The sequence below is a fragment of the Drosophila subobscura genome, chromosome J (assembly GCF_008121235.1).
Source record: "Drosophila subobscura isolate 14011-0131.10 chromosome J, UCBerk_Dsub_1.0, whole genome shotgun sequence".
NCBI classification, from domain to species: Eukaryota; Metazoa; Arthropoda; class Insecta; order Diptera; family Drosophilidae; genus Drosophila; species Drosophila subobscura.
Genome location: NC_048532.1, coordinates 4,441,000 through 4,468,372, shown reverse-complemented (window position 1 = coordinate 4,468,372; position 27,373 = coordinate 4,441,000). Strand labels below are relative to the sequence as shown.

General features: G+C 52.3%; 4 protein-coding genes across 5 annotated transcripts; 3 read left to right on the top strand and 1 right to left on the bottom strand.

Annotated features, from left to right (window-relative positions):
- The first annotated feature begins 525 nt into the window (after positions 1–525).
- LOC117893720 (modifier of mdg4) lies at positions 526–7,136 on the top strand. 2 transcript variants are annotated; one of them, XM_034800408.1, is made up of 6 exons: positions 526–556; positions 3,172–3,256; positions 3,290–3,393; positions 4,115–4,438; positions 4,506–5,563; positions 6,067–7,136. In XM_034800408.1, the coding sequence occupies exons 2-6, from the start codon at positions 3,208–3,210 to the stop codon at positions 6,491–6,493; spliced, it is 1,962 nt and encodes a 653-aa protein (XP_034656299.1). In that variant the 5' UTR covers positions 526–556; positions 3,172–3,207; the 3' UTR covers positions 6,494–7,136. The 2 variants fall into 2 exon arrangements, with proteins under 2 accessions (XP_034656299.1, XP_034656298.1); XM_034800407.1 differs by having other exon boundaries at positions 3,172–3,393.
- Positions 7,137–7,276: 140 nt separating this feature from the next.
- Positions 7,277–10,832, bottom strand: LOC117893721 (actin-interacting protein 1). Its single transcript, XM_034800410.1, has 7 exons — positions 10,675–10,832; positions 10,175–10,296; positions 9,643–9,733; positions 9,099–9,362; positions 7,980–9,034; positions 7,763–7,913; positions 7,277–7,702 (listed from the first exon to the last, which is right to left on the bottom strand). The coding sequence occupies exons 1-7, from the start codon at positions 10,706–10,708 to the stop codon at positions 7,593–7,595; spliced, it is 1,827 nt and encodes a 608-aa protein (XP_034656301.1). The 5' UTR covers positions 10,709–10,832; the 3' UTR covers positions 7,277–7,592.
- A 280-nt stretch (positions 10,833–11,112) lies between these two features.
- Positions 11,113–12,211, top strand: LOC117894736 (GPN-loop GTPase 2). The gene has a single exon (XM_034801934.1). The coding sequence runs from the start codon at positions 11,138–11,140 to the stop codon at positions 12,059–12,061; it is 924 nt and encodes a 307-aa protein (XP_034657825.1). The 5' UTR covers positions 11,113–11,137; the 3' UTR covers positions 12,062–12,211.
- Positions 12,212–13,408: 1,197 nt separating this feature from the next.
- Positions 13,409–27,177, top strand: LOC117892948 (hemocytin). Its single transcript, XM_034799270.1, has 27 exons — positions 13,409–13,745; positions 14,011–14,106; positions 14,184–14,276; positions 14,335–14,376; positions 14,436–14,828; positions 14,880–15,007; positions 15,060–15,155; positions 15,223–15,424; positions 15,629–15,794; positions 15,858–16,015; positions 16,075–16,229; positions 16,285–16,887; positions 16,949–18,067; positions 18,123–19,016; positions 19,075–19,623; positions 19,691–21,022; positions 21,087–21,165; positions 21,226–21,475; positions 21,535–22,276; positions 22,344–22,838; positions 22,901–23,407; positions 23,466–23,949; positions 24,013–25,796; positions 25,856–26,071; positions 26,138–26,593; positions 26,651–26,907; positions 26,976–27,177. Exons 1-27 carry the CDS (start codon positions 13,639–13,641, stop codon positions 27,102–27,104), a joined length of 11,532 nt encoding a protein of 3,843 aa, XP_034655161.1. The 5' UTR covers positions 13,409–13,638; the 3' UTR covers positions 27,105–27,177.
- Positions 27,178–27,373: the final 196 nt, after the last annotated feature.

The following is a 27,373-nucleotide window of genomic DNA, read 5'->3' as shown; positions in this document are numbered from 1 at the left end:
TGTGTCTAGAGGAGAACTGGCCACAGCTCCTGCCTCGGATGTGGTTGTGGATGGGGCACTCGCACGATGATGACTTCCAACCAGCAAATGTTTTGATTAACTAACTGCTGGGGGCAGCCAATTAATTTGGCCAAGAGGCGCGATCGCGAGTACAAAACTGCGGAGATTTCTCTTTTCTCTGGCGCTGTCTCCTCATTAATTAAAGAACATGGAATCGGGCGACAAACTGCGAAAAACGACAGCGAGCCAGAGAGGAGAGCCACTCGGATTCAAATTCAAATGGACTAAACAAATGGCACAGCACACAGCCACAGAAGAGGAGCAGCAACAGCAACAGCAACAGCAACAGCAACAGCAATAGAAACAGCAACAACAACAACAACAATCAGCAAAAGCAAAAGCAAAAGCCAGAGCAGAAGCAAAGCCAAAGCCAGAGGGAAAAAAATGGTGAAGAGATGGACATTCGGAAAATAGAAAATCTCCAACTAAAACCGAAAGAATTGAAACATTTTCGGATCTTTTCATTTCAGATGCGAGCAGCAAACGGTTAACAAAGGTGCGCAGCGCAGCGGGTGACAGATTTGTGGCCGAATCGGAATCGGAAAAAAGGGAGCACTTCGGAGCGGGCGCGAAACGTGTCGTCGCCACAGGGGAGGGGGATCCTAACAACAACGACGAGAATGTGAAGGATTCCTTCGAACACAATAATTGGTACAAATCAATTGTGCAACCAGAACAAGAACTGGCCAAGGAAAACCTTTGGAAAAGAGTGTCGAAAGTATTTTCAAAGAGTATTTCGGAATATTAAAAAACCAAACGACGGGCAATAAAAAAAGACACACACTAAATAAGATAAAACGATGAGTAACACTTCATTTGATAGCTGCCACGAGGGGTCCATTAAGCGCATAAAACTCAACCTGTGAAGAGGATCTGCGGCATGTCGGAGAAGGGTTCCTTGGACCTAGGCCAGGGCAGAGCTCTCTATTATTAGCCATCCCCCAGAGGCAGTGCTGGGCTGCTGCTGGATTACGCGTGAATCACACAAACACTAACACACACACACACACACACACAGACACATGTCACGTGTGTGTGTGCGAATTCTATAATGAAATTTAAATACCCAACAGTAAAAAGTGGACACAATTTATGTGCGCCCCATTTCATGGAACAAATGAAAGTTAAAGAACAACAAAATGAGCAAAATGAGCAAAATGAGCTTAGGAATGTGTTTTCTTTCGCTTGACTGTTGCTCACTTTTGTTGCTGCTTGGAGGCGGATGAGTGATTATGTGTAAAATATTACGCATCAGCAGAACTAAAAGCTGAGGCAGCGTTGGAGAGATCTGAAGTGATCGAAGCGATTCCGTGCGATGAGGTGAGGTGGAATGAACAAATCGCTGACGATGGCGGAGACAAAAGGCAGCCAAGGCACTTGGACAACAAATCAAAATAGACAGCCTGGCGAGAGCGTTTAGCACAGATCTTTATTTTTTGGATGGCTATTTAAAAACTACAACAGCAGTCGCAGAATCAGCGGAATCAGCAGAATCAGAACTGCGCCGAAAAGGCTAGGAAAAACTAATTTCGGAAAATCAAGTAAAAACTGAGCGAAATACCAAAGAGTTACGGAAAAAGAAGGCTGCCTTCTGCCTTCTGCCACGACACTTTCTTGTGTGAACGAGCGCCAAAAAGGCCGCACTGTCGCACCACCACCAACACCCCCTTTTGACAGCGGGCCCCACCCAGCGAACCAGCAACCAGCGAACCAGCAGCCCAGCCATTGTGCCCCACCAGGCATCAGGCGTCAGGCGTCAGGCAACCTCCACAGCATCCATCGTCTCTCAATACTCGTAGAGCAGTGCTTAGATGCGATTCAGTCTCATGTGCACACATAATGGAATGAAGAAAATTCCGTCCGTCTACAGCAACAGCAACAGCAAGAGCAGCAGCAGCAGAAACAAACACCAACATCAGCCAGCCAGCCACAATTGCATGCTGGGCTGGCAGAGATGTGGACACCAATACGGGCACAGCCTCGGACACGGACTTGTCACTTTGGGTTGTTTTTCGGCACGGAGGTGGGGGGCCTCCAATGGATTGCAGTGCAGCATAGACCGAGGCAAAGAGATCTTCTTATAAATAGCCCTCGGACAAAAGTCTGATGAGATCTGATTGTGTAGTGGCCACTGCAGCCCCCTCTCCCTCTCCCCATCACCATCCCCATCCCCATCCCAGCTAGCATACCCAGAACAATCCGAACAATGGAAATTGCCAAATTTATAGTGCACCCAGAAACCCACAGAAGCAACAACCAGCCAACCACCACAACCAGAGCAGTCCCAGGCTAGGCCAGGCCAGGCCAGGATAGCCAAGAAACTTATTTTATTTAAATAAATTTAATTTAATTGCCAGCAAGCAAAACACGAAACAATCTCTGGTGTGCAGTGTGTGTGTGTGGTGTGTGGTGTGTGTGTGCGTGTGGGTTTTTATTGTTGTAATTTAGATTCGTCAACTGTGCGACTCTCTCTCTCTCTCTCTATCCTCCGATGGCATCCGTGATGCTTGGGTGATTGTTTTCTTGATGCCCAACGATGCGCTGACAGATACAAATTGCAGGGAATATTTATATTCATATCCATCTAAGAGATATATGCGCAGGCAACCTTTTAGCTAACCTTTCCACAGCAACGTGGCTCGGCTCCTGCTCCTGCTCCTGCCACTTGCAAATGAAATGGAAAAGGATTATCCAGAATTATCTATGCATCCATAGATACATAGATATGGCCTGATATCAAGGTATCCAACGCTCGAATCCCCTTGGCATGCCGCGGCGTATGAGTAATAAGCCAACTGCTACGACATACATAGTACGTATACGCCGCGTGGTGTTCGGGTCTATTAAAAAGCAACGAAATAAAACGAAATGCGGAATGAAACGACACGAAAAGTGTGTGACAAAATGTTCAATAAATAAACAAGCCAAAAGGCAAACAAACAAACAAATTATGAGAGGCGAGAAAACAAAAACTGAGTGAAAATTGAGTGGGCAACGAGGAGCAGTGGGGCCAGATGCCCCTCATCATGAATTCATTATGAATGAAAGAGTAATTGCCATACATTAGAGACTAATGAACGAATTTTCCCTCCCCTTCCACCCCTCTTGCAGCGCACCTACACATATGTGATCCACACCAGATGAATTATGGAACATGTAAATACCACAAATGCAAGACTGCAGCACCAACAGCAACAGCAGCAGCAGCAGCAACAGCAGCAACAGCAAGAGCAACATCAGCAGCATCTTCAACTGCAGCAGCATCAGTTCGAGCAGCATCAACAGCACAATGATAACCAGCAGCAGTTCTGCCTCAGGTGGCACAATCATCAGGTATGACAGATGTCCCAAAGGATTAAAGATTGAAGCTTCCAGGGTATTCAAATAGATAGAAAAGCCTCAAGGTAGAGGGAAATATATGACTCTATCTATGAGCAATGCCATCGAAATGCCTCTGCATCTCTCTCTCTCTCTCTCTCTGAGGTTTTATCTGGGGGCTTAGCGTCGCTCATAAAAACTGGACTGGACATCGTTCGGTATGGTCTGGTCGGGCGAACGAAATGTCACCCCGTCTATATATAGCGGAACCATCCATCCAAAAACACACAGCACACCACACCACGATCCACATACAGATTCACACATAGTTTTCCGCATTTTCATATAGTGACAATTTTGTGTTGTCGATGTTTACTACAGCCACTCGTACTCGTACAGCAGGCAGCCCCAAAGGCTGTCCAAAATAGCAGCTGGGGGAGAGGGAGGAGTGTGGTGAGATGAGGGCCGGTGCGGAGAAAATGTCAAATAAATGAAAAGCTTCGCGACAATTGCCAAAATCCAAAGAATTTGCAGCGAGCGTAAATCTAAAAGTTGGACAGAAGAGCAGAACTGCATCGAGTGCAGATCCACTATCCCTGGGAAAGAGTCCCTGCCTCCCCTGCCCTGTCCTGTCCTGTCCTGTCCTGCCCTGGGCAAGTGTATTTTTATGATCTTGTGACCCAGTTGCTCTCCATCTCTCACGCTCAGATTCTCTCCTATGATCTCTTCTTTCCAGACCAGTTTGCTGAGCACTCTGCCCGTGCTGCTGGACCAGTCGCAGCTGACGGATGTGACCATCTCGGCGGAGGGACGGCAGCTGCGTGCCCACCGGGTGGTGCTGAGTGCCTGCAGCAGCTTCTTCATGGAGATATTCCGGGCCCTGGAGGCGAGCAATCACCCGGTGATCATCATACCCGGAGCCAGCTTCGGGGCCATCGTGTCGCTGCTCACGTTCATGTACTCCGGAGAGGTGAACGTGTACGAGGAGCAGATACCGATGCTCCTCAATCTGGCAGAGACACTCGGCATCAAGGGACTGGCGGATGTCCAGAACAACAATGTGAGTGCTGCCTCGTCATAATCTTATTCCGAATCCTTCTGCTAACCTTGACTCTACCCTCCGGCAGCTTCCCAAGACGGCAAAGGGCGGAGCCCACTCCTATATGGAGCCACCGCACGAGAAGTCCTCGGAGTTCGAGCATCATGGCACACCCTCGCCGGCTCCCACCCCCCCCCCACACACGCCCACACCCACACCCACCTCCACTCCGAGTCTGCCGCTGCCGCAGCATGCCAGCCCCGCTCTGAGCACCCCGTTGCTGGCCAACAAACTGGGATCGGTGGGTCCAGCGGCAGGGCCGATGATCGCCGCCACCGCCTCCCCCCTGGAGAACCTGTTCAAGTCGCTGCAGTTCTATCCGAGCCTGCTGCCGCAGCCACTGAACTTTTCGCAGACGGCGCTGAACAAGACCACGGAGCTGCTGGCCAAGTACCAGCAGCAGTGCCAGCTGTACCAGAGCGGGATGCAGGAGGAGGACGACTGCTTCGGGGCCAAGCGGCTGAAGGGCGACAGTCCGCCGAAGGAACTCAAGCGGCAGGACAAGCTGGGCAAGAGCCTCAGGAACTCCGCGAGCAACAGCAACAAAAGCCCCACAGAGTGCTCGGTCCCCAATCCCATTGTGGCCACCTCACCCATCACCCTGGCGCCTCCGGCCATGGCGCACTTTTCGCCCCAGTTGCCGGTGGTCAAGTGCTCCTCCGCCAGCTACTCAAATCCCCTTACGCCCAACCAGATGTACACCACCAAGCCTCCGCTCTACAGTTGCGCTGTCACGCCCACCGCCGCCCAGCAGGCGGCCCAAATGCACCACAGCCAGGCCGTCGCCTCCTCGCCCTACATCTCCGCGGAGGACCACGCCAAGCTGCAGCTTCACATCGAGCAGTATCAGCGGGAGGCGGCCGCGGCCGCAGCCGCAGCAGCTACAGCTGGTGGCATGGCTCTGGTCAGCGCCAAGTCGGAGCCGAATCTGCTCTCCCTGAGCGCCGATCGCGAGAAGCAGCTGGCCTCCGCCCCCCTCAAGCCGCCGTCCAACTCCAAGCTCTACGCCACCTGCTTCATCTGCCACAAGCAGCTTAGCAACCAATACAATCTGCGTGTGCACCTCGAGACTCATCAGAATGTGCGGTAAGTAGATGATGGGGAAGTGAGTGCAAGAACATCGAAAGGACGTTAGTGGGAGGGTGGATTGGATATTGTAGATATGGTAGGAGTGCAATGACGAGCGGTATACATATGTAGTTCAGTGTTTCATCCACTGCTCGGTTCTCAAGAGCTGTACAGTTTCCCACAAGTCCACACGTCATAACAGAGAGAGGGAATCATAACAGCGAGCGACCAGTTGCAGCGAGTGGTAACAGCGAGCGGTAACCACCTAACATTATGTTAACAACATGTTAAAATGCAGAAGACTGCTGTTGCTCGGATAGAGAATGATTTAGGGAGAACTGTAGAAGGAATACATCCACGCTACCTTCCCCAAGCACTATTATGCCTCTCTACTCCAGTTTTGGCTTTCTGCCACTCTCTCAATATATGTCTGTGGAAAAGATCTTTAAGAAAGATCGTTGTAGCTGTAGTTGAACATCATTCGAGGAATGATTTACGATTTAGTCTTCATTTATCCACAGGTACGCCTGCAATGTCTGCTCACATGTGTCCCGCAGCAAGGATGCTCTGCGGAAGCACGTCAGCTACCGCCATCCTGGAGCGCCCTCGCCCTGCGAAAACGAAGCGCGACGCAAGCGTGTCGCTAAGCTGTCAACTGGCACGGCCACTCCCACGCCCAGCCACACGATGACCAGCGGCGATATTTTGGGAAGTGCAGGACAGGGACAAAGCCCGAGAGAAACTATGTCCAGTCCGTACCTCTTTCTACCCAATCAGTTTCAGATGGCGGCAGCTGCAGCTGCCGTGGCGGAATCCGCTTCGAATGCTGGACCCTCCTCGGATTTGGCTCAAGAGGCGCCGCCAGACATCAAAAGCGAACGGGAGCCGGCCGTGGCGAGCAATGGAGAGCCGGGATGTGGCGATACGAGTGCGGTGGCGGGCACTTAGCTCTTGGTGGTGGAAATGTTTTCGAATTTCGAATGTTGAACGGCTGAAAATGCTGACATGCACAGATGCACAAACACAAACACACTGACACTGGAAACACCCACACACATGCATATACATATGGAACTCTTTATCCCCCACCGACAAACAAAAAAGCAACGAAACCAACGTCTTAGACCCGGCTGTGATACTTAGCGCAATTCGTTTTTTCGTCTTCTATATACACATACAAACACACACGCACGCCCGCACACACACACATACACTCTTTAATTTACTTATTATAATTTATTATTTTAGGACAAATCTTTATTTTGTTGAGCTTACAGCGAGCCACCAGCGGGGCTCTCAAATTACAGAATTTTACGTTCCCTTTCACTTTTGCTCTCTCTCCTCTCTCTCCCTTACGCTCACATACACGAACACACTCTCGCACCTACACATTCTAGTAAATTAAGTAAAGTTTTTTATAAATATTGTAATTATACACCAAGAAACACAAACACACACACACACACACACACGCACACGCACGCACAAACACTTGCACACAAAAAGACAAGGCAAAGGACCTACTAAACCAAATCAGAATAAAATGAAAGAATAAATTTATAAGAAGCCAAAAGATGACGACGTGTGTGTGTTTATAGGCTATAGACCATATAGAAGCTGATCCGATTCCATCCCAGGATGGGTCCCCAGAGAGTACAACGGGTTATGCAAAAACTAGTTTACTTCATTTCATAATACAATAATTTATGTACGCTGGCGTACTTTACATAATTAATCCTTGTGTTTCTTTTAATTGTAGTACAAAAGGAAGGTGTTCAAAATAGAAAACACAATCGAAAGACGCTGAACGGTTGAGGCAAAACAGATCTGAATCAATGATATGATGATTAGCAAACACTTTGGACTTAAATTTAAAGACGACACGACAAATGGGGGGTGGGTAGTTGCAGGGACATAAATAGCTAAACGTAAACTGTTGCACTGAAATGAAATGAAGCCAAGGGGGCGCTAGTGGCACTCCCCATGGATAAGTATAAAAATATGCTTGGCTTGGCTTGGCTCTCCCGCTTAGCGCTCAGAGGGTGATCTAAATAGTTTCCACGTGCCACACCTTGACGTTGCAGTCTTGGCCAGTTGAGATCACAGTGTTGTTGTCCAGCCAGACCAAGCGAGTGATCTGCGACTGCGGATGGGCATCTAAAGGGGAAGAATACAAAATTATAGGAATGACTTGGTAAAATTGTTGGCGGGACTCACTCTTAATGATGGTGTGCTTGGCTGGGTTGGTGACAGACCAAATGATGATGGTGGTGTCCAAGGAGCCACTGGCCACCAGCAGCGAGTTGGGCGACCAGGCCACCGTATTGACACGAGCACTATGGAAGCCCCATTCCTTGTTGTGAGCAGGCTAAAGGCGAAACGAAAAAACCATCAGTAAATTCAGTATCAGACGCCTCTGTCTGCAAATCCTCACCTTGTATTCCTCCACCGAGTAGAGCACCACCTTGCGATGGGCATCGCAGGCCACCAAATACTTCAGATCTGGGGAGTAGGATACATCCGTGACTGCGCCCAGGTGGTCCAGCTCAGCCTTCAGCTCGAGGGCACCGTCCTTCAGGCTGTAGATGCGCAGCTTCTGATCATCGCCGCCGACAGCCACATCGGAGGTTTCAGAGTTGACGGCAATGGAGCTGGCTTCGTACTTGATGGGCAGCGAGAAGATCTTCTTCTGGTCCTGCACCAGAGTCAGCTCCTTGACGCAAGCCAGGGCAACGATGTTCTCGCTTCGCAAGATGGCCAGTCCGCGCGGCTGGCAGTTGAGCTTCACCACGTAGTCCGTGTACGAGTTGCCCTCCACACTGAACTGGCGCAGGCTGTCGTCGATGCCGCAGGTGTAGACAAAGTCTCCCCAAGCAGCGATGCCGTTGATCTGGTTGCCGTGTCCGGTGCCCGTGATGCGGTCGTTGACACCACTGCCAGAGTTCCAGTTGGTCACGACACCGTCGTGGCTGCCCGTGTAGATGGTGCTGCGGTCGTCGCTCAGGCCCAGCACAGTGATGGGTTTGTTGTGGCCCTTGACCACTCGCAGAGGCTTGCTGGGATCCTCCACGTTGAGGTAGGTGATTACGCCCGACAACGACACAGTTATCAGGTTGTCCCCCTGCCACAGGCAGCTCACCTGCTGATCATCCACAGTCGCGCCCATCACAAACTCGCTGATCAGTTCGCGGGACTCCACCTGCCAGAGGCGACACGTCTTGTCACCGGAGCAGGTGAGCAGCTGCGTGCCGTCCGGCTTCCAGGCCAAGGCGTACACTCCGCCCTTGTGAGCGGGCGATCCGAATTCGCCCACCAGCTCGGAGCTGGTGCCGTCGTAGATAAAGACTTTGCCGTCGAAGCCGGCCGAGGCAAAGAATTTGCCATCGGGCGAGTAGCGAACCGCCTGGACAAACCGAGAGTGGTCCTGCTTTGTCATCTTGAACTTGAACGGAGGTCCCTCGAACACGGCCACCGTGTTGTCTTCGCTGCCTGTGTTTCGGAGAGATTTTCAAATTACTAGTTGCAATTTCCATCAGATTTTGTTTCTACCTACCAGTTACGATGCGGAAGGGCCTGGCCGGCCTGAAGTCTGCCGAATTGATGGACTTGGACTGGCCACTGATCTCACCCACCGATGTGCCCGTCTCCGACATGAAGACATGGCCGAAACGTTCACGTCCCTCGCCGACGGCCACAATGCGTTGGTTGTCTGGCGACCAGCTGATGTCCTTGATGGGTCCTGCTATCGGCTGGAACTCATTCTTCAGCAAATGCTCCTTGTTGACCGTGTCCCAAATGCGTATCTTGCCCGACGCGTCTGGAGTGGGTAATAAGAGGGGAATTTTGAGTGTATACCAAACGAAAACAATCCGAACCGCAACGAAAGAAAAAAGCAAAGATAAGATAAAGAAACCCAGCCGATGGGCACTAAATATAGTTATGGTAATGATGGGGTACGGCACACAGAGAAACGAACGCTTATGGTGTGACGTGACTCATCTGGCTGGTCGCGGTACGGCTTCTGCACGCTCCACTGCGCGCCGCGGAGCCAGAAGCCAGCGTCCAAGCCAAGTGTGAAGTTGCAATGGTACACTTACCGCCAGATGCAATGTAGAAGCCGCTGGGCGAGTACTTGGCCACGTTGACTGCACACGAGTGTTCCGTGTAGACATCGGCGATGGCTGGGTTCTACAGGGCGCAAAGAAGCAGGGGAAAATAGTTGAAAAATCACTTTTACAATCATTTTGCTGGGGCAACAAAACTGAGTTCTCAATTAATAAGCGACCCAAACGAACATCACCATCATTATGATGATGCGTGGGCGGCACAAACAAGAACATTTCTCTGGCCGTCTCTCCGTCCGTGTGGACTGTGTAGCGAGAGTGTGTATGATTTTTGCCGGCCTGTGGAATAGGCTGGGATGGCTACACGGCGTATATTGTATAAAAATAAATATAGAACAGCTGCCAGCAGCGGACAGACACAGACACAAACACAGATGCAGGGGAGGAATAAGACCAGAAACTGCAGCTGTCCAAAAATAAAACATTCGGCATGGAAAATGCCATAGATTATGATGGCAGGCAGGCAGGAGTACGTCCGAATATGCTGCGTAAAATATCAACTTACCTCGATATTCCTGATGATCACCGAGTTGCCATTGGCGTAGAGGAAGTTCTTGCCCTTGGGATCGGCCCCCAAGACAATGGGCTGGCCGCGTTGGGTGCGCGGCAGCGTTGCATAGATATTTTCTGCAATTAAACGAACCATAAACTATACCAAGGATCATAAAAGCGAACACAAAAGCACAGACACAAAATATTTCACAGATGTAGGAAAAACAGGGTGCGGCCTCTCCTCATGCCGGCCGGCGTCGGCGGCGGAGTTGTTTGCTTTTTTGCATGAAGACATGGGAGTGGGAGATAGACGCCGATGTCTCCCTCCTCCCATTAATCAGCGCTCGCCAACGAGAACAGCTCCTGCCCATTTATGGGCATAATCATGGCGCTTCCGGCGATTGCTTTCTGCTTTTACCGTTTTTGCAGGTTGACTCATTCCCCTGTGGTCACAGTCAGTTGGTGAAATTGTGAAGCACCTAATGCGCTGATACTCTTGACAGGCACACTCACTGTTTTCGTAGGCTGGTGGTTGAGGTTGAGCCATTGCGGGTAGTATAACTTTGTGCTTAAGTTTAATTGGGAGACTTTGTTTAATTGAAGACTTTTTTTTTTCGAAAAATGAAAACACTGAGCAGCAAGTGTGACCGCGGATTTTCGATAAAATATACAGTCTGCCCCTCAGAAACATACCGTTCTCATCTTCAAGAAATACCGTAAATATACCGAGGAAAGAACAGTCATTAAACTCCTCTTAACTCCCCTCTATTTAAAAAGATGAACAACTTGAGTCGATCGGCATCAAATAATTCAGTTTTCATATTCTTCTCGTAGATCATTATTTTAAATCAAAACGTAACCACGTAACCACCTGAACGTTTCACAATATTCATGCGTCAAACGAAATACACCCGTGGTCGACAATGGGTTAAGCGTTCCCGTCGATGACTATTATTTACATATTTTGACAACAAAGATGTTGCAACGTTTCCAAACGCAGGCGAAAGTGGAGAATCCCCGCTATGGGCAGCTGATTATAGGCCCGCCGGGCTCCGGCAAGACAACCTACTGCAACGAGGCCTACAAGTTCTACCGAGAGCTGGGCAGGCAGGTGGGCGTCGTCAATTTGGATCCCGCAAATGACAACATGTCCTACGAGCCGGTCATCAATGTTATGGAGCTGATAACCGCAGAGGACTGCATGGAGCACCTGCAGCTGGGGCCCAACGGTGCCCTGATGCACTGCGCCGAGTACCTGGAGCAGCACATGGAGGACTGGCTACTGCCAGCTCTGCGCAAGTTGAGCGCCACCCACAACTACTTCCTGTTCGACTGCCCCGGACAAGTCGAGCTGTACACGCACCACAATGCCATGGCGCTGGTGTTCGAGCGCCTGGAGCGGGAGCGGTACAGTCTGGTCACAGTGAATCTCATCGACTCGCACTACTGCTCGGAGCCGGCCAAGTTCATTGCCACGCTGCTGATGGCGCTCAACACCATGATGAGGATGAGCCTGCCGCATGTGAATGTCCTTTCCAAGGCGGATCTGCTGCGGAAGCACGAGTCGAGGCTGCACTTCAACGTGGACTACTACACGGACGTGCTGGATCTGAAGTATCTGCTGGAGAAATTGGACGACGACCCCACCATGCGCAAGTACCAGAAGCTCAACGAGGCCATCTGCTCCATGGTGGAGGACTATGCCCTGGTATCCTTCCAGCTGCTCGACTCCTTCAGCACGGACAGCATGCTGCGACTACGCAATCACATCGACAAGGCCAACGGCTATGTTTACAAGGCAGGAGAGGAGCAGACGGTCAACTCTCTGCTGGCCTGCGCCGTGGGAGCCGAGACTGAGGCTGTGCGCCAGCAGCACGACGTTCAACCATATGTGGAGTAGTATTTGCACCTCGGCATTTACCTACAAATTGTTTCCGCTCAATCTAGACCGCAATAGAGTTCAAAATCCACCATAATCAAATGGGCTGTGATAATCCTTGTCTGAAAACAGCTGACGAGCACTAAAAAATAAACGATCATCTTTTAATTCATTTAATTGGCAAACATTTAACCACGCCACCTAGCGTCGCTTGCAAGGGTGGCGCGCTGCCTGCCGTATTTTTGTGGCGAATAAAATATTTGTTCCACGCCACCTAGCGCCGCGTAGATGCAAACCGTTCTTTGCTGTGATTGGTCGGTCTCAATTGTTGTTGTTGTGATGACAGTTCTTCGATAGAAACGAACGATAAATAATTAATTTGAAAAATGTTAAATCTAATTCGAATCGAAAATGTAGAAAAAGCGTTGCTCAATTAAATTTACAATTTTACAGAAACGCGATACAAATACAAAATATATGTATGCGCTGATTGACCATGCTGCTGCAGTAAATGCTGTGGCTTTTTTCTAGATCTTTCTCATGGGTTTGCCAGAGTCACAGGATTATTAGAGCTTGAAAGAAAAGTTACTGGCTGTGGTGCTTGACATAGCTGGCCTGATACTGGGACCCCAATTGGATTTGAACTTAATACTCCGCAGCTCCACTCCAACTTACTTTGCCTTCCCATTCATAGCGGCAAATGTTCTGAAGATATTGGATGTTTGCTGTTGTTTGGCATCGATGTGGGGCCATCTTCCTTGTGAAGCTCCTTGATTTGTTATAAGTTAAGGGGCATCGGACATCCGATTTTGCTGTACTGCTTGAGAGCAATAAAAGTAACTTCCAAATAGAGAGCTGTTCAGATATAAAACATTCAATGAAATGCCGGCAAGGCCTGGGTTGTAGTTTAATCTCTTCTCGCGGCACTATTCAAGTTCAATGGCAGTTTTTGCGTAAATGTGGTACGTATTTTCCATTCATATGTTTTGCATTATTGATAAATGGAATGGCGACGTAACCAGAGATTGTGGCTCCCTCGACTTGGCAGAACCTCGAGTCTGTGGGCTGGATATGTAGTTATGACATAGGCCAAACGGGAAGTGGCATTATCAGCCAGGCATTGGCCTCAGCCTCAGCCTCAGCCTCTGCCTCAACTTGGCACAGTTTAGATACATTCGCGAAGCTATTTAAAGCAGTCCCCCCAGCCGATAAGCTCAAGAAAAGTGAATTTTTTGCGCGTTCCGGATAAAGTGGTGGGCTTGACCCCAGAAATCCCAAGCTCTTTGATAAGCCCACCCTCCAGCAACAAAATGGAGATTGGCGTGGGCCTGGGGGCCTATAAAAGGCGTTCCCCAGCCACTGGCATCATCAGTCGCGATCGCGCAGTTGCCTGGAAGTGTCTTCAAGTCTCGTGGATATCTACAAAAGTGTAAAAGTGTTGAGTGAATAAGTGTTCAAGTGAGAAATCATAGTGCCAAGGAAGGACCTAGTCGCAGTGTCCTGGATATAATGGATTACCAGTGTTGATACTCTACAGGATAAAGGATTACCAGTGTCGCTTGCAGTTGAGAATCTACGAACTCAAAAGTCCTGCCAGAATGACAGGGAAAGTGATTTATGCATCCTTGTGGCTGCTCCTGATCAGCCATGTGTGGGCCGAGGAAGGAGATCTTGTGATGAACGATGAGGATGACGAGGATATAAAGTGAGTGAATTATCCGTTTGGTGGAGGATCCACAATATCCAACAAAAATTGTGAACCAAAGTGAAAAATTGTGGACAACTTTTTAACTCTGAATCCTTTGGAGACAATGTTGTCCTTGTTGGACAATGTCCTTGAGTGCTTGACCCTTAAAACCTTTTGAAGAACGTCCATTTCCCTTGCTTTATGTCAATGCCAAATATGTTTGTGAGTCGCACTTAAATTGCGCTTAGTTTTAATTGTTTATCTGGAATATTCGCATATTTAGCCCCCTCGTCCAGGCCGTACCGGATGCCGTCGATAACGAAGTCGGCCGCGACGAGCGCCACATAAGCTTCTCGCTGCGGAATGCACCCGCTGTGAGGTAATGATAAATCGGAAGGAAGCAAGATAAGGAGGATGTGTGCCCAAGTTCAGATCTAATTATATACCAAATTACAGCACCCGGTACAGTTACGCTGGCTCTGGTGGAGGAGGTGTGGGAGCAGGATACGGTGGTGGCATCAAGACTTCAGCCAATGCCGGAGGTTACGGGTAAGTGGAAGCATCATCTGGTCCATTGTCTATCCTCTAATATGCACTCTTGCTTCAGAGGTGTGTTGGTGAACAAATTATTCGGAGTCTTCGGCAAGGGGTAGGTACAGACATAATCGATAATCCTGATCAGTTTTCATCTAAGAATTTCATGCTCAGCAATCAAGGGAACTTTTACGGACACGCCGGACAGTCTCTGGCTGCGTACGGAAAGTGTTCAGTCCTGGAGCTGCCGCCGAACGTGCAGTCCGAGTGCCACAATGGTCGCTGCAAAGTCTCTTGTCCGGCTGGATACAGCTTCGGCCAGGACATCCAAGTGCTGGAGATGTTCTGCAGCAACGATGGCTGGATCATCGGCAACTCCATATTTTCCGTAGTGCCCCCCTGCCAGGCCCTGTGCCAGCCAGCCTGTCAGAACAATGGCATCTGCATTTCAGCGGGCGTCTGTCAGTGCCCCGAGAACTATTTCGGAGTCGCGTGCCAGCAGAAGAAATCCGTGTGCGCCTCGTTTCCCAAGGCTCCGAAGAACTCGAAGGTCTCTTGCAAAAACAAGTGAGTTTTGAACGAAAAGCGGTGTGTTCGATTTGCTCATCTTCTTTTCAGTGTTTGCCATGCGGAATGTATGCGGGGATTCCAGTTCCCCGACGGCAGTGGAATAACCAACATTGAATGCCGCGATGGCCAGTGGGTACACACCAAGACCGGATTGTCCAAGCCCCCCGACTGTGGCCGTAAGTAGATCCCATATTCCGAATGGTTCCTCTCTCACTCTGCTCCATTTAGCCACTTGTGCACCTGCCTGCGAGAATGGCGGCCAGTGCATCAGCTTCAATGTTTGCCAGTGCTCCAAGATGTTCCGCGGTGCCCACTGTCAGTACAGTAAGTGCACAAAGAACTACCATTCCCACCAGCTCTTACAATCTCTGAATGCTTCGCTTCCGCGCAGACATCGCCTCCTGCAATGTGACCAACACCAACTTCAATGGCAACTACAAGTGCGCCTATGAGATGGAGGAGGCTCGGTGCACCTTCAACTGTCCCCAGGTGCCCGGACTAAAAGTGCAAGGACGCTTGGACATTGAGTACAAGTGCAACTATCAGCGGGGACAGTATCTTCCCGCGCCGCTTCCAAAGTGTATATTTCGTGAGTGTCCCTAAATGGAATTTTATTTATAACTTTTACGCGAGAAAGTTTGGTTTTGTTTTTACTAGAGGTGATGGTTGGGTTGTAAAGCAAATTTAAACGAATATTTCAAGTAAAGAATCAACTTCTTGCCACCACTATGCCGCTAAGCTAATAATAATTGAATCCTGCAAAACAATTGAGTCGAATGAGTGTTAAATCTCCACAGCCCTGGCTATACCATCCGCTCCAGCACGTCCACACAGAAGGTGACGCAGCAGGCAGGACGCGTGTTTCATGGCGGCTTTAGCGGCGAGATGGCGTATGAGATACGCACCGAGCGGGAGAAGCTACTGGCCCTCCTGGCCAAGTACAGGGACATGGAGCGACGAAGCGTATGTTAATCGTGCTCCAGGGGCACTGCACTGACACTCGTTGATATTCTGATATGTCCACAGGAATGGTGGTCGTCGGAGGAGACTGTCGTAACCCCTGGAAGGTATTCCTTGTACCAGAGCAGCGAGTTGGATGTGGTTATAGACAAGACCCCGAGACCCGCTCTTTGCACCACTTGGGGAGGCATCAACATGAAAACATTTGATGGATTGGTGTTCAAGTGAGTTCATTTTAGATAAGATGATAAGATGATTCAGTCGGATAACTGCTTTCCCGCAGGGCACCTCTTTCTTGCTCGCACACGCTGATCACGGACAAAGTGTCGGGAACCTTTGACATAATTCTGAAGGCCTGTCCCTATGGTTCCGGCTATGGTTGCGCTCACACCTTGAAGGTGCTCTGGCAGTCGGTGCTCTACACCTTTGAGAATTTGAGTAAGGATTCTGTACTTAATGGGTGAAATATTCCTCACATAGAAAACTCTCTTAGATGGAACCATTCAGCTGTCCACGCCCATCAAGAAGCTGCCCATGTCCGTCCAAGTGATGGGCATGAAGGTGATGCCCGTGGCACAGCATGTGCAGATCGATCTGGAGTCGGTGGGCCTCAAGCTCGACTGGGACCACCATCAGTATGTCTCGGTGCAGGCCGGACCTCAGATGTGGGGCAAAGTGGGTGGCCTGTGCGGCTCCCTCGACGGCGATCCCAACACCGACTTTGTCTCTCGCACTGGCAAGAAACTGGAGACTGTCAAAGCGTTCGCCGATGCCTGGCGCGTCCAGGATCACAGTGAGATGTGCCTCGTGGAGAACAGCGCCGAGCTGGACTTTGGCATGGAGTCCTGCGAGCAGAGCAAGCTGCAGAAGGCAGTCTCTGTCTGCGAGCGTCTCCTGGCCAACGAAAAGCTGGGCGACTGCATCAAGCCCTTCAACTACGAGGCTCTGATACGCACCTGCATGGCCGACTACTGCAACTGCGCCAACCGGGAGCACCCGGAGAGCTGCAACTGCGATGCCATTGCCATGCTGGCCAAGGAGTGCGGCTTCAAGGGCATCAAGCTGGAGCATGGCTGGCGCAATCTGGAGATTTGTCGTAAGTCTGAAAGATAGATGCGATTTATAGGAGTTCCTTACAACTCCGCGTACCATTTCAGCCATTAGCTGCGGCTTCGGGCGGGTCTATCAAGCCTGCGGCCCCAATGTGGAGCCCACCTGCGACTCAGACGTGGCCCTGTCGCCCACCAGAGACACGTGCAACGAGGGCTGCTTCTGTCCCGAGGGCACGGTGCAGTACAAGGACGCGTGCATCACCCGCGAGCTGTGTCCCTGCACGCTGCGCGGCAAGGAGTTCAAGCCGGAGTCGACGGTGAAGAAGAACTGCAACACCTGCACCTGCAAGAACGGCCAGTGGCGGTGCACGGACGACAAGTGCGGTGCTCGGTGCGGGGCCATCGGTGACCCGCATTACCAGACCTTCGACGGGAAGCGGTACGACTTCATGGGCAAGTGCTCGTACCATCTGCTGAAGACGCAGAACATGTCGGTGGAGGCCGAGAACGTGCCCTGTTCGGGCGCCGTCTCGGAGGCCATGAACTTTGCCGCACCCGATGATCCGTCCTGCACCAAGTCGGTGACCATTCGCTTCGTCCTTCGGGATGGCACGCCCTCTGTGATAAAACTGGACCAGGGCCTGACCACCATCATCAATGACAAGCCCATTGCCAAGCTGCCCAAGATGCTGGGACTCGGAGAGGTGTTGATCCGGCGGGCCAGCTCCACTTTCCTCACCGTGGAGTTTGCCGACGGCATTCGCGTTTGGTGGGACGGCGTGTCACGTGTATACATCGACGCCCCGCCCAGCTGGCGGGGCCAGACACAGGGCCTGTGCGGCACCTTCAACTCCAATACGCAGGACGATTTCTTGACGCCCGAGGGCGATGTGGAGACCGCCGTGGAACCTTTTGCAGACAAGTGGCGCACCAAGGACACGTGCCAGTTCAAGGCGGAGACACATCAGGGCCCCCATCCGTGCACGCTTAATCCGGAGCGTAAGACGCAGGCGGAGAAGCACTGCGACTGGATACTCCAGGACATCTTTCAGGACTGCCACTTCATGGTGGAGCCGGAGCAGTTCTACGAGGACTGCCTGTACGACACGTGCGCCTGCAAGGACGAGCTGTCCAAGTGCTTCTGCCCCATCCTGTCCGCCTATGGCACGGAGTGCATGCGCCAGGGTGTCAAGACGGGCTGGCGCATGACGGTCAAGGAGTGTGGTAAGTGCAGAATAAACAACAGCAACTCCGGAGTCTAACCCATCCATACCCGCAGCTGTGAAGTGTCCGATGGGTCAGATCTTCGACGAGTGCGGCGATGGATGTGCCCTCACGTGTGATGATCTGCCCAGCAAGGGCAGCTGCAATCGGGAGTGCGTCGAGGGCTGCCGCTGTCCGCACGGTGAGTACATTAACGACCAGGGCGAGTGTGTGCCCAAGCAGAAGTGCCACTGCAGCTTCGATGGCATGTCCTTCCGGCCGGGCTACAAAGAGGTGCGCCCCGGGGAGAAGTTTCTCGATCTATGCACATGCCAGGACGGTGTCTGGGATTGCCAGGATGCCGAGCCGGGCGACAAGGACAAGTATCCGCCCTCGTCCGAGCTGCGATCCAAGTGCTCCAAGCAACCGTTTGCCGAGTTCACAAAGTGCGCCCCCAAGGAGCCGAAGACGTGCAAGAATATGGACAAGTATGTGGCGGATTCGTCAGAGTGCCTGCCCGGCTGTGTCTGCATGGAGGGGTATGTGTACGACACCTCTCGCCTGTCCTGTGTGCTGCCCACCAACTGCTCGTGCCACCACGCCGGCAAGAGCTACGACGACGGGGAGAAGATCAAGGAGGACTGCAACCTGTGCGTGTGTCAAGCGGGTAACTGGAAGTGCTCGGAGAACGGCTGCGAGTCCACCTGCAGTGTGTGGGGAGACTCGCACTTCACCACCTTCGATGGCCACGACTTTGACTTCCAGGGAGCCTGCGACTACGTCCTCGCCAAGGGTGCCTTCGAAAATGGCGATGGCTTCAGCATAACCATACAGAATGTCCTCTGTGGCACAATGGGTGTGACCTGCTCCAAATCCTTGGAGATTTCCCTCACTGGCCATGCTCAGGAGTCATTGGTTCTCAGTGCAGATTCCGCTTACAGCACGGATCCGAACAAGACGCCCATTAAGAGTGAGTGAAGGATAAATTGCCCAACTGCCACTGTAGTAATCATTATCCTTCCATTTAGAGCTGCGAGACAGCGTCAACTCCAAGGGACACAATGCCTTCCATATCTACAAGGCGGGAGTATTCGTGGTAGTCGAGGTGATTCCCCTCAAGCTGCAGGTCAAATGGGACGAGGGCACTCGAGTCTACGTGAAGCTGGGCAACGAGTGGCGCCACAAGGTCAGCGGATTGTGTGGCAACTACAACGGCAACGGACTGGACGACATGCAGACACCATCTTTGGGTCTAGAGACCAGCCCGATGCTCTTCGGACATGCCTGGAAGCTCCAGCCGCATTGCTCAGCCCCGGTGGCTCCCATCGACGCCTGCAAGGCTCATCCGGAGCGCGAAACCTGGGCCCAGCTCAAGTGCGGAGCACTAAAGTCGGAGCTGTTTGCGCAGTGCCACTCGGAGGTGCCGCTGGAGCGCTACTGGAAACGCTGCATCTTCGATACGTGCGCCTGCGATCAGGGAGGCGACTGCGAGTGTCTCTGCACGGCGATGGCTGCCTATGCGGATGCCTGTGCCCAGAAGGGCATCAACATTCGCTGGCGATCGCAGCACTTCTGTCGTGAGTAGCTGAGGACTCTTTACCATTTCGGATAGTAGCTAACCGGTCTCGGCCCTAACTCTTTCAGCCATGCAATGTGATCCCCACTGCTCGGACTACAAGTCCTGCACTCCGGCCTGCGCCGTGGAGACATGCGACAACTTCCTGGATCAGGGTATCGCGGAGCGCATGTGCAACAGGGAGAACTGCCTCGAGGGGTGCCACATCAAACCCTGCGACGATGGCTTCATCTACTTGAACGACACATACCGCGAGTGCGTGCCCAAGGCCGAGTGCAAGCCCGTGTGCACGGTGCGGGACGGAAAGACCTACTACGAGGGCGACGTCACCTACACGGACTCCTGTGCCACCTGTCGCTGCTCCAAGCGCAAGGAGATCTGCAGCGGTGTCAAGTGCAACCAGCCCACACCCACCACGCCCGCCCATTCCGCTCCACTCGTGGAGGGAACCACCGAGGCAATGCCACTGGCCACACAGAATCAGACCAAGTGCGTCAAGGGCTGGACGAGATGGTGCGACAAGGACAAGGACGCCTCCGACAAGAGTGTGCGGCTGAACGACGAGGAGAAGGTGCCACGCTACGATCGCCTAGAGAACGTCTACGGCACCTGCCTAAAGGAGTACATGACGAAGGTCGAGTGTCGGGTTAAGGATACCCACGAGGCGCCCGAGCAGATGGATGAGAACGTGGTCTGTAGCCTGGAGGACGGCCTGCGGTGCACTGGCAAGTGCCACGACTACGAGCTGCGCGCTTTCTGCCAGTGCGAGCAGGAGCCACTGCCGCCCGCCCCTAAGCCCACAGAGCGGCCTCAGATAGGTCTGTCCTGCGATGCTGGCGTGGTGGAGTACAAGGACTTCCCCGGGGACTGCCACAAGTTCCTTCACTGCCAGCCCAAGGGGGTGGAGGGAGGCTGGATCTACGTGGAGCAGACCTGCGGCGAGTACATGATGTTCAATCCCACCATGTTCATCTGCGACCACATCGCCACTGTCCAGGAGCTAAAGCCCAGCTGTGGCAAGAAGCCCAAGCCGGAGCCCGAGTTGGAGCCTATCAAGCAGTGCCCCGAGGGCAAGGTTTGGACGGACTGTGCCAATCAGTGCGAACACACCTGCCATTACTACGGCAGCATCCTGCGGAAACGTGGTCTCTGCCAGCCCGGTGAGCACTGCAAGCCTGGATGCGTGGACCAACAACGGCCCGATTGCCACCATCTGGCTAAGTACTGGCGGGACGAGGACACCTGTGTTCATGCCGACGAGTGCCCCTGCATGGACAAGGCCGAGCACTACGTCCAGCCCCACAAACCCGTCTTCGGCGAGTTTGAAGTCTGCCAGTGCATAGACAATGCCTTTACCTGTGTGCCAAATAAGCCGGATCCCATCCCGGAGCAACCTATAGGTGAGGGCTTAGCTCGCACCTGGGCCATTCATGACTTAATCTGTGGATATCCTTGTACTTTTAGAGGGAGTGCCTGAGGTTGAGCCTCTTGTGCCCATTTACCCCGTCACCCTTACCCCACCACTGCACTGCACTTCAGATCGGTAACAGATCGCTTAATATCGCTCAATCTTTATTTGTTCTCAATGTCCTTTTCCTTTTAGACTCATCCCGAAGATCGAGAATGGCCCTCACTCGGTGCCCGATAGCATCTTCAATGCCAGCTCCCAGCTCGCCCCCGAATACGGCCCGAGCAAGGCTCGTCTCACCAGGCAGCATCCAAGGGGCAGCTGGTCACCCAACATCAACGACCAAATGCAGTATCTAGAGCTGAATTTCGGCCGCCCAGAGCCCTTCTATGGAGTGGTCATGGCGGGCAGTCCCGACTTTGACAACTACGTGACGCTCTTCAAAGTGAGCGAAACCTCCTCCACTCCTAATGCTCAGCAGTCTCTGACCCTTTTTACTTGCAGATCTTGCACAGCCATGACGGCATAGCCTACCACTATCTGGTGGACGAGACAGAAAAGCCGCAGATGTTCAACGGCCCCCTGGATTCCCGAGCGCCCGTGCAGACCCTCTTCAAGATCCCCATTGAAGCGAGCTCGTTGCGTATTTATCCCCTGAAATGGCATGGCTCCATTGCCATGCGTGTGGAGCTGCTGGTGTGCGGTGATAAGGAGGAGCCGAAGCCCACCGTTTCCATTCCTCCAACCAGCACGGAGCATCCAGAGCACTTGCAGGAAATGGAGTGCATCGACCAGATGGGTGTGGATGAAGGAAAAATGTATGCAGACCAGGTGCAATCGAGCAGCATTTGGCAGCTGCCCAAGACGGCCAAGAAGCCGGCACTGTTGGATCTACTGAAGCTATCGACGCCCCTGTCTTGGCGCCCTCTGTCCAACACCCCGAACGAATTCGTGGAGTTTGATTTCCTGGAGCCTCGAAACATCTCTGGTTTTGTGACCAAGGGCGGCCCCGATGGCTGGGTGACCGGCTACAAGGTGCTCTTCTCCAAGAAGAAGCCCACCTGGAACACGGTGCTCTCGCCGGCCGGGCAGCCGCGCATCTTTGAGGCCAACGTTGACGGGGACACGGAGCGCAGACATCACTTCAAGACGCCCATACTCACGCAGTTCCTCAAGGTGGTGCCAGCCAAGTGGGAGAGGAACATAAACATGCGCATCGAACCCTTGGGATGCTTTAAACCCTATCGTAAGCCGCAACCCAAAGTATGCCTTTACTTGTGTTGAGTTTTAATGCTTCTAATTTGTGTTCCCAGCTGAGATCCAGCGTCAAGTGCCTGTCGAGACCAGCGCACCCACAAAGTGCAACATTTGCGATGGCATTGCAGGTCCCCAGTCCAGCACCAGCGACTGCCCTTGCCAGAGCCAGCCGTCTCTCTTCTGGGATGGCAACAGTTGCGTGCAGCACAATCTGTGTCCCTGTGTAGAGAACTACGTTAGCTACCCGATTGGAAACAAGTTCGAGAACTCCGCCTGCGAGGAGTGTGTCTGTGTCCTCGGCGGCCACAAGAACTGCAAGCCCAAGAAGTGTGCGCCCTGTCAGGATGCCAAATTGCGTCCGGTGATCACCAGCGATTGCTTCTGCAAGTGCGAGCCCTGTCCCAAGCAGCAGAGGTTGTGTCCTTCCAGTGGCGACTGTATCCCGGAGGTGCTCTGGTGCAATGGTGTCCAGGATTGTACGGACGATGAGGACTCCAGTTGCAGCGATTCATTCACCGTTCAGCCCGACATTAAGCGGGAGAAGAATGAGAGTGAGTAGATTCCCAAAGACTGTAGGAATTTCCCCAAATTAAGAAAATTTCTCGCCTCTCAGCTGAGATCATCACCTGTCCTGCTCCCGTTTGTCCTCCGCAAATGAAGATCAAAATCATTGAGAAGAAGGCGCGCAAGATGTCGAAGATGTTTAGCTTCTCGAAGCAGGTGTCGATTGTGGATGACGGCGTGACCATCACCAAGACAAAGTTCGTATCCTCCAAGGAGCAGATGCTGTCGATGCCCACCCAAGAGCTCGACTTCCAGCTGGAGGAGCAGTGCGACGAGTTCACCTGTGTGCCCATACCCAGCAAGCTGGTGGACAAGAACGAGACGGTCACCTGCACGGAGCCCAAGTGCCCGGAAAAGTACGACGTGGAGCTGGACATGAGCACAGCAAAGGCGGGCGACTGCCTGAAGTACACCTGTGTTCTCAGGCCCAACAAAGACGATGTTTGCGAGATCAGCGGCAAGAGCTTCACCACCTTCGATGGAACCCTCTTCAAGTACGGCCCATGCAGCCACATTCTGGCCAGGGACATACACAACGGAAGCTGGTCCATATCGGGTAGGGATTGATCACTGATCAAAATGAAAATAATTAACTTTTTGACACGTTTGTACAGTTCATCAGCAGTGCACTGACGAGTCGCGAAAGGTCTGTCACAAAGTGATCACCATCCAGGACATTCAGGCCGGCAATGAGCTGATCCTCCTGCCCCACTTGAAGCTCAAGTTCAATGGGTTTGAGTTCACGGTCCAGCAGCTCATCAACTCGCCCATCTGCAAGGCCTCGTTTGTGGTCTCCCAGCCGGGCAAGACTCTGCTGGCTGTTTCTACCAAGTACGGCTTCTGGGTTCAACTCGATGACATTGGCATCGTCAAGGTGGGCATCTCCTCCAAGTTCATACGCACTGTCGACGGCCTGTGCGGCTATTACAATGGCAATCCCCGGGATGACAAGCGTTCGCCTGAGGGTCAGATCATCGCCAATACGGAGAAGTTCGGCGACAGCTGGTACGACAAGCGAGTGCCCAAGGATCAGTGCGGTGATCTTAAGTGCTCTAGGGAGATGCAGGCAAAGGCCCTGCAGCTGTGCAATATCATTCAGTGAGTGTCCCATGGTTGATCCTGATCCATGTCGTTACTGTATCGATACTTCTCTTTCCACAGCCATCCCACCTTTGCGCGCTGCCACAAGGCCGTGAACTATAAGCAGTTCTTGAACAACTATTGCCTCGAGGCCGCCTGCGACTGCATGATGGCCAACGGCGGAGACCCAGCCGCCTGCAAGTGCAACATTCTGGAGAGCTTCGTGAAGAAGTGCCTCAGTGTGAATCCGCTGGTTCAGCTTCCCACGTGGAGGGCGGTGGCTCAGTGCGAGATCAGCTGCCCGTCGCCTCTGGTGCATACGGACTGCTACAAGCGACGCTGCGAGCCATCTTGCGACAACATCCATGGCGATGACTGCCCCGTGCTGCCCGACACCTGCTTCCCGGGCTGCTACTGTCCGGAGGGCACCGTCCGCAAGGGACCCAACTGCGTGCCCATCTCCGAGTGCAAGGACTGTGTGTGCAATGCCATGGGAGCCTCGAACTACATGACTTACGATCGCAAGAGCTTCAGCTTCAACGGCAACTGCACCTATCTGCTGTCTCGAGATGTTGTCCTGCCCGGCGTCCACACATTCCAGGTGTACGTCAGCATGGACGATTGCAAGAAGGTGGGCCAGAGCAGTCCCGTCGAAGGCGGCAGCTGCGCCAAGTCGCTGCACATTCTCAATGGGGATCATGTGATCCACGTACAGAGGGTGCCACAGAAGCCGAAATCCCTTCAGGTGCTGGTCGATGGTTTCGAGGTGAAGCGGATGCCTTATAAGGACAGCTGGATATCCCTGCGCCAGGTGGTGGGCAAGGAACTGGTGCTTTCCCTGCCCGAGTCCCATGTGGAACTAACTGCCTCGTTCGAGGATTTGATCTTCTCTTTGGGCGTGCCCAGCATCAAGTACGGCAGCAAGATGGAGGGCCTCTGCGGGGACTGCAACGGGAACGCGGCCAATGACTTGCAGCCCAATCCGGCCAAGAAAAAGCCGGGAGTGGACGCTATCCAGAGCTGGCAGGCCGACGAGCCCAAGCTGGGACTCACCGACGCGCAAGAGTGCCTCAGCGAGGATGTGCCCAAGGAGCAGTGCATCCCTCTGCCGCCGGAGAAGGATCCCTGTCTGCAGTTCTACAACGCCGAGCTGTTCGGCAAGTGTCCGCTGGTCGTGGACCCCATTGCGTACGTGTCCGCGTGCCAGCAGGATATCTGCAAGCCGGGAAACACTCAACAAGGAGTCTGTGTGGCTCTGGCTGCCTATGCCAAGGAGTGCAACCAGCACGGCATCTGCACCACGTGGCGAAGGCCGCAGCTGTGTCCCTATGAGTGTCCCAGCGATATGGTCTACGAGCCCTGCGGCTGTGCCAAGACCTGCGACACGATCAAGGCCATGTCCGAGTACGATGCAGTAAGTCTGAAGAGTCAGACCGTCATCCAGACGGTGAAGAGCGATGAGATGTGCATCAGCTCGGAGCGCTTCGAAGGCTGCTTCTGTCCCCCCGGGCAGGTAATGGATGCCGGCAAGTGTGTGCCGGAGATAGCCTGCTCAAAGTGCGACGATGGTTTACATTTGCCGGGAGAAAAGTGGGCAAAGGACAAGTGCACCGACTGCCAGTGTGATGAGAACGGCAAAACGTCGTGCGTGCAGAAGAAGTGCCAAGTGGAGGAGAACATATGCGCCGAGGATTACAAGCCGCAGATAATTGTTACCAAAGAGGAGTGCTGCCCCAGGTATCGTTGTGTGCCGGAACCCAAGGATCCTGCCAAACTGTGCCTGGCACCTATGATGCCCATCTGCGGTCCGGGACAGTTTAAGAAGCAGAAGAACGATGTCAATGGCTGCCCACAATACATATGCGGTAAGATACGATGCTTGACCCGCAGGTAACATTCACTAACCATTATCAATCTTCTGTAGAATGCAAACCAAAGGAAGAGTGCGAGGTACTGAAGCCGCCGAGGGAGCTGCTGCCTGGCGAGAAGCTAGTCAAGATTGAGGAGGGTTGCTGTCCCACGCAGAAGATCGTCTGCCAGACAGAGCTGTGCCCCAAGGCGCCCATTAGCTGTCCAGAGCGATTCTACGAAGTGAAGACTACAAAGGAAGTCGACGCCTGCTGTTCCACCCACTCCTGTGGTGAGTGTAAAAACCAAATAGCAAGATTAAACTAATTGCTCAGTCAACATTTATTCTCACTTTTAGTGCCGCCGAAGAATCTGTGCATTGTCCAGTACGAGCTAGATGACTCCGCAAAGTTCACCAAGCAAGTGGGCGAGAAGTGGACTCATGCCAAGGATGTGTGCAAGCGCGAGACCTGTTCGTATGGCCCCGATGGCAATGCACAGGTGCTCAGCACTCTGGAGTTGTGCTCTACGAACTGTGCTCCTGGCTTTAGCTATCAGAGCGTGGATAAAAGCAAGTGCTGTGGCAAATGCATCCAATCCTCCTGTGTGTTCGAGCAGAAGTTGTACGGCGTCAATGATCAGTGGAAGTCGGCGGACAACTGCACGCTCTACAGTTGCCTGAAGAAGGATAACCAGCTGATGGTTACCTCCTCGAAGGAGATCTGTCCGGATGTGACCGGCTGCCTGTCCCATCTCCTGTACCAGGAGGGCTGCTGCAAGCGCTGCAAATTGGAACCAATGGTGGAGGATAAATGTGAGTAGAATCATCAATTCTGTACGCAGTTTTTTACTTATTTGAGAAAATTGTTAGCAACTTGCCTGCCTGTGTCTTTGGCCGAGTCGCAGACCAAGGAAATCCTCAAGTTCCCCAAGTCCGGACATGGCATCTGTGTCAATGCCGAACCCATTAAGGGCTTCACCGACTGCCAGGGTGCCTGCTCGTCCGGATCCAAGTACAACAGCCTCACCGACATGCACGAAAAGTTCTGCACCTGCTGCAGCATCAAGTCCTACCAACCGATCTCAGTGAAAATGGTCTGCCAAGACGGTCACACGTACAGCCAAAGGGTGAGCATATCCTCTATACATAGATTCGTCTGCCTGGAAATCACTTTCACATTCCCCTTCGCTTACAGCACGAGGTGCCCGCCAACTGTGGCTGCTCGCCCTGCTCCGAGATCTCGGACCCACCGATCGATGTTCGAATGCAGCCGGACGTGCAGTATCCACTGCTGCAGCTGCTCGGAAATCACCAGCACAACTAAATGAACAAGCTGAATTAGATTAAGTTAGCTAAGATGTTTGAGCATTTAAAATACAAAACAATTGCATACAAAACCTTATATGGCCAAAAATTGTCGACAAGAAACGAGTTCGTTTTTGAGGCCAAAAACACCGTAAAATTCTCACAAAGGGTAGCGGTTTTCATTCGCTTTTTATTTATGTACCTAATCATCGTAATAGCACTGTTCAACCATAACACAATTTTTTTATATTTTGTATATTTTTTCTCTGCGTTTCACTTTTAAAGCAA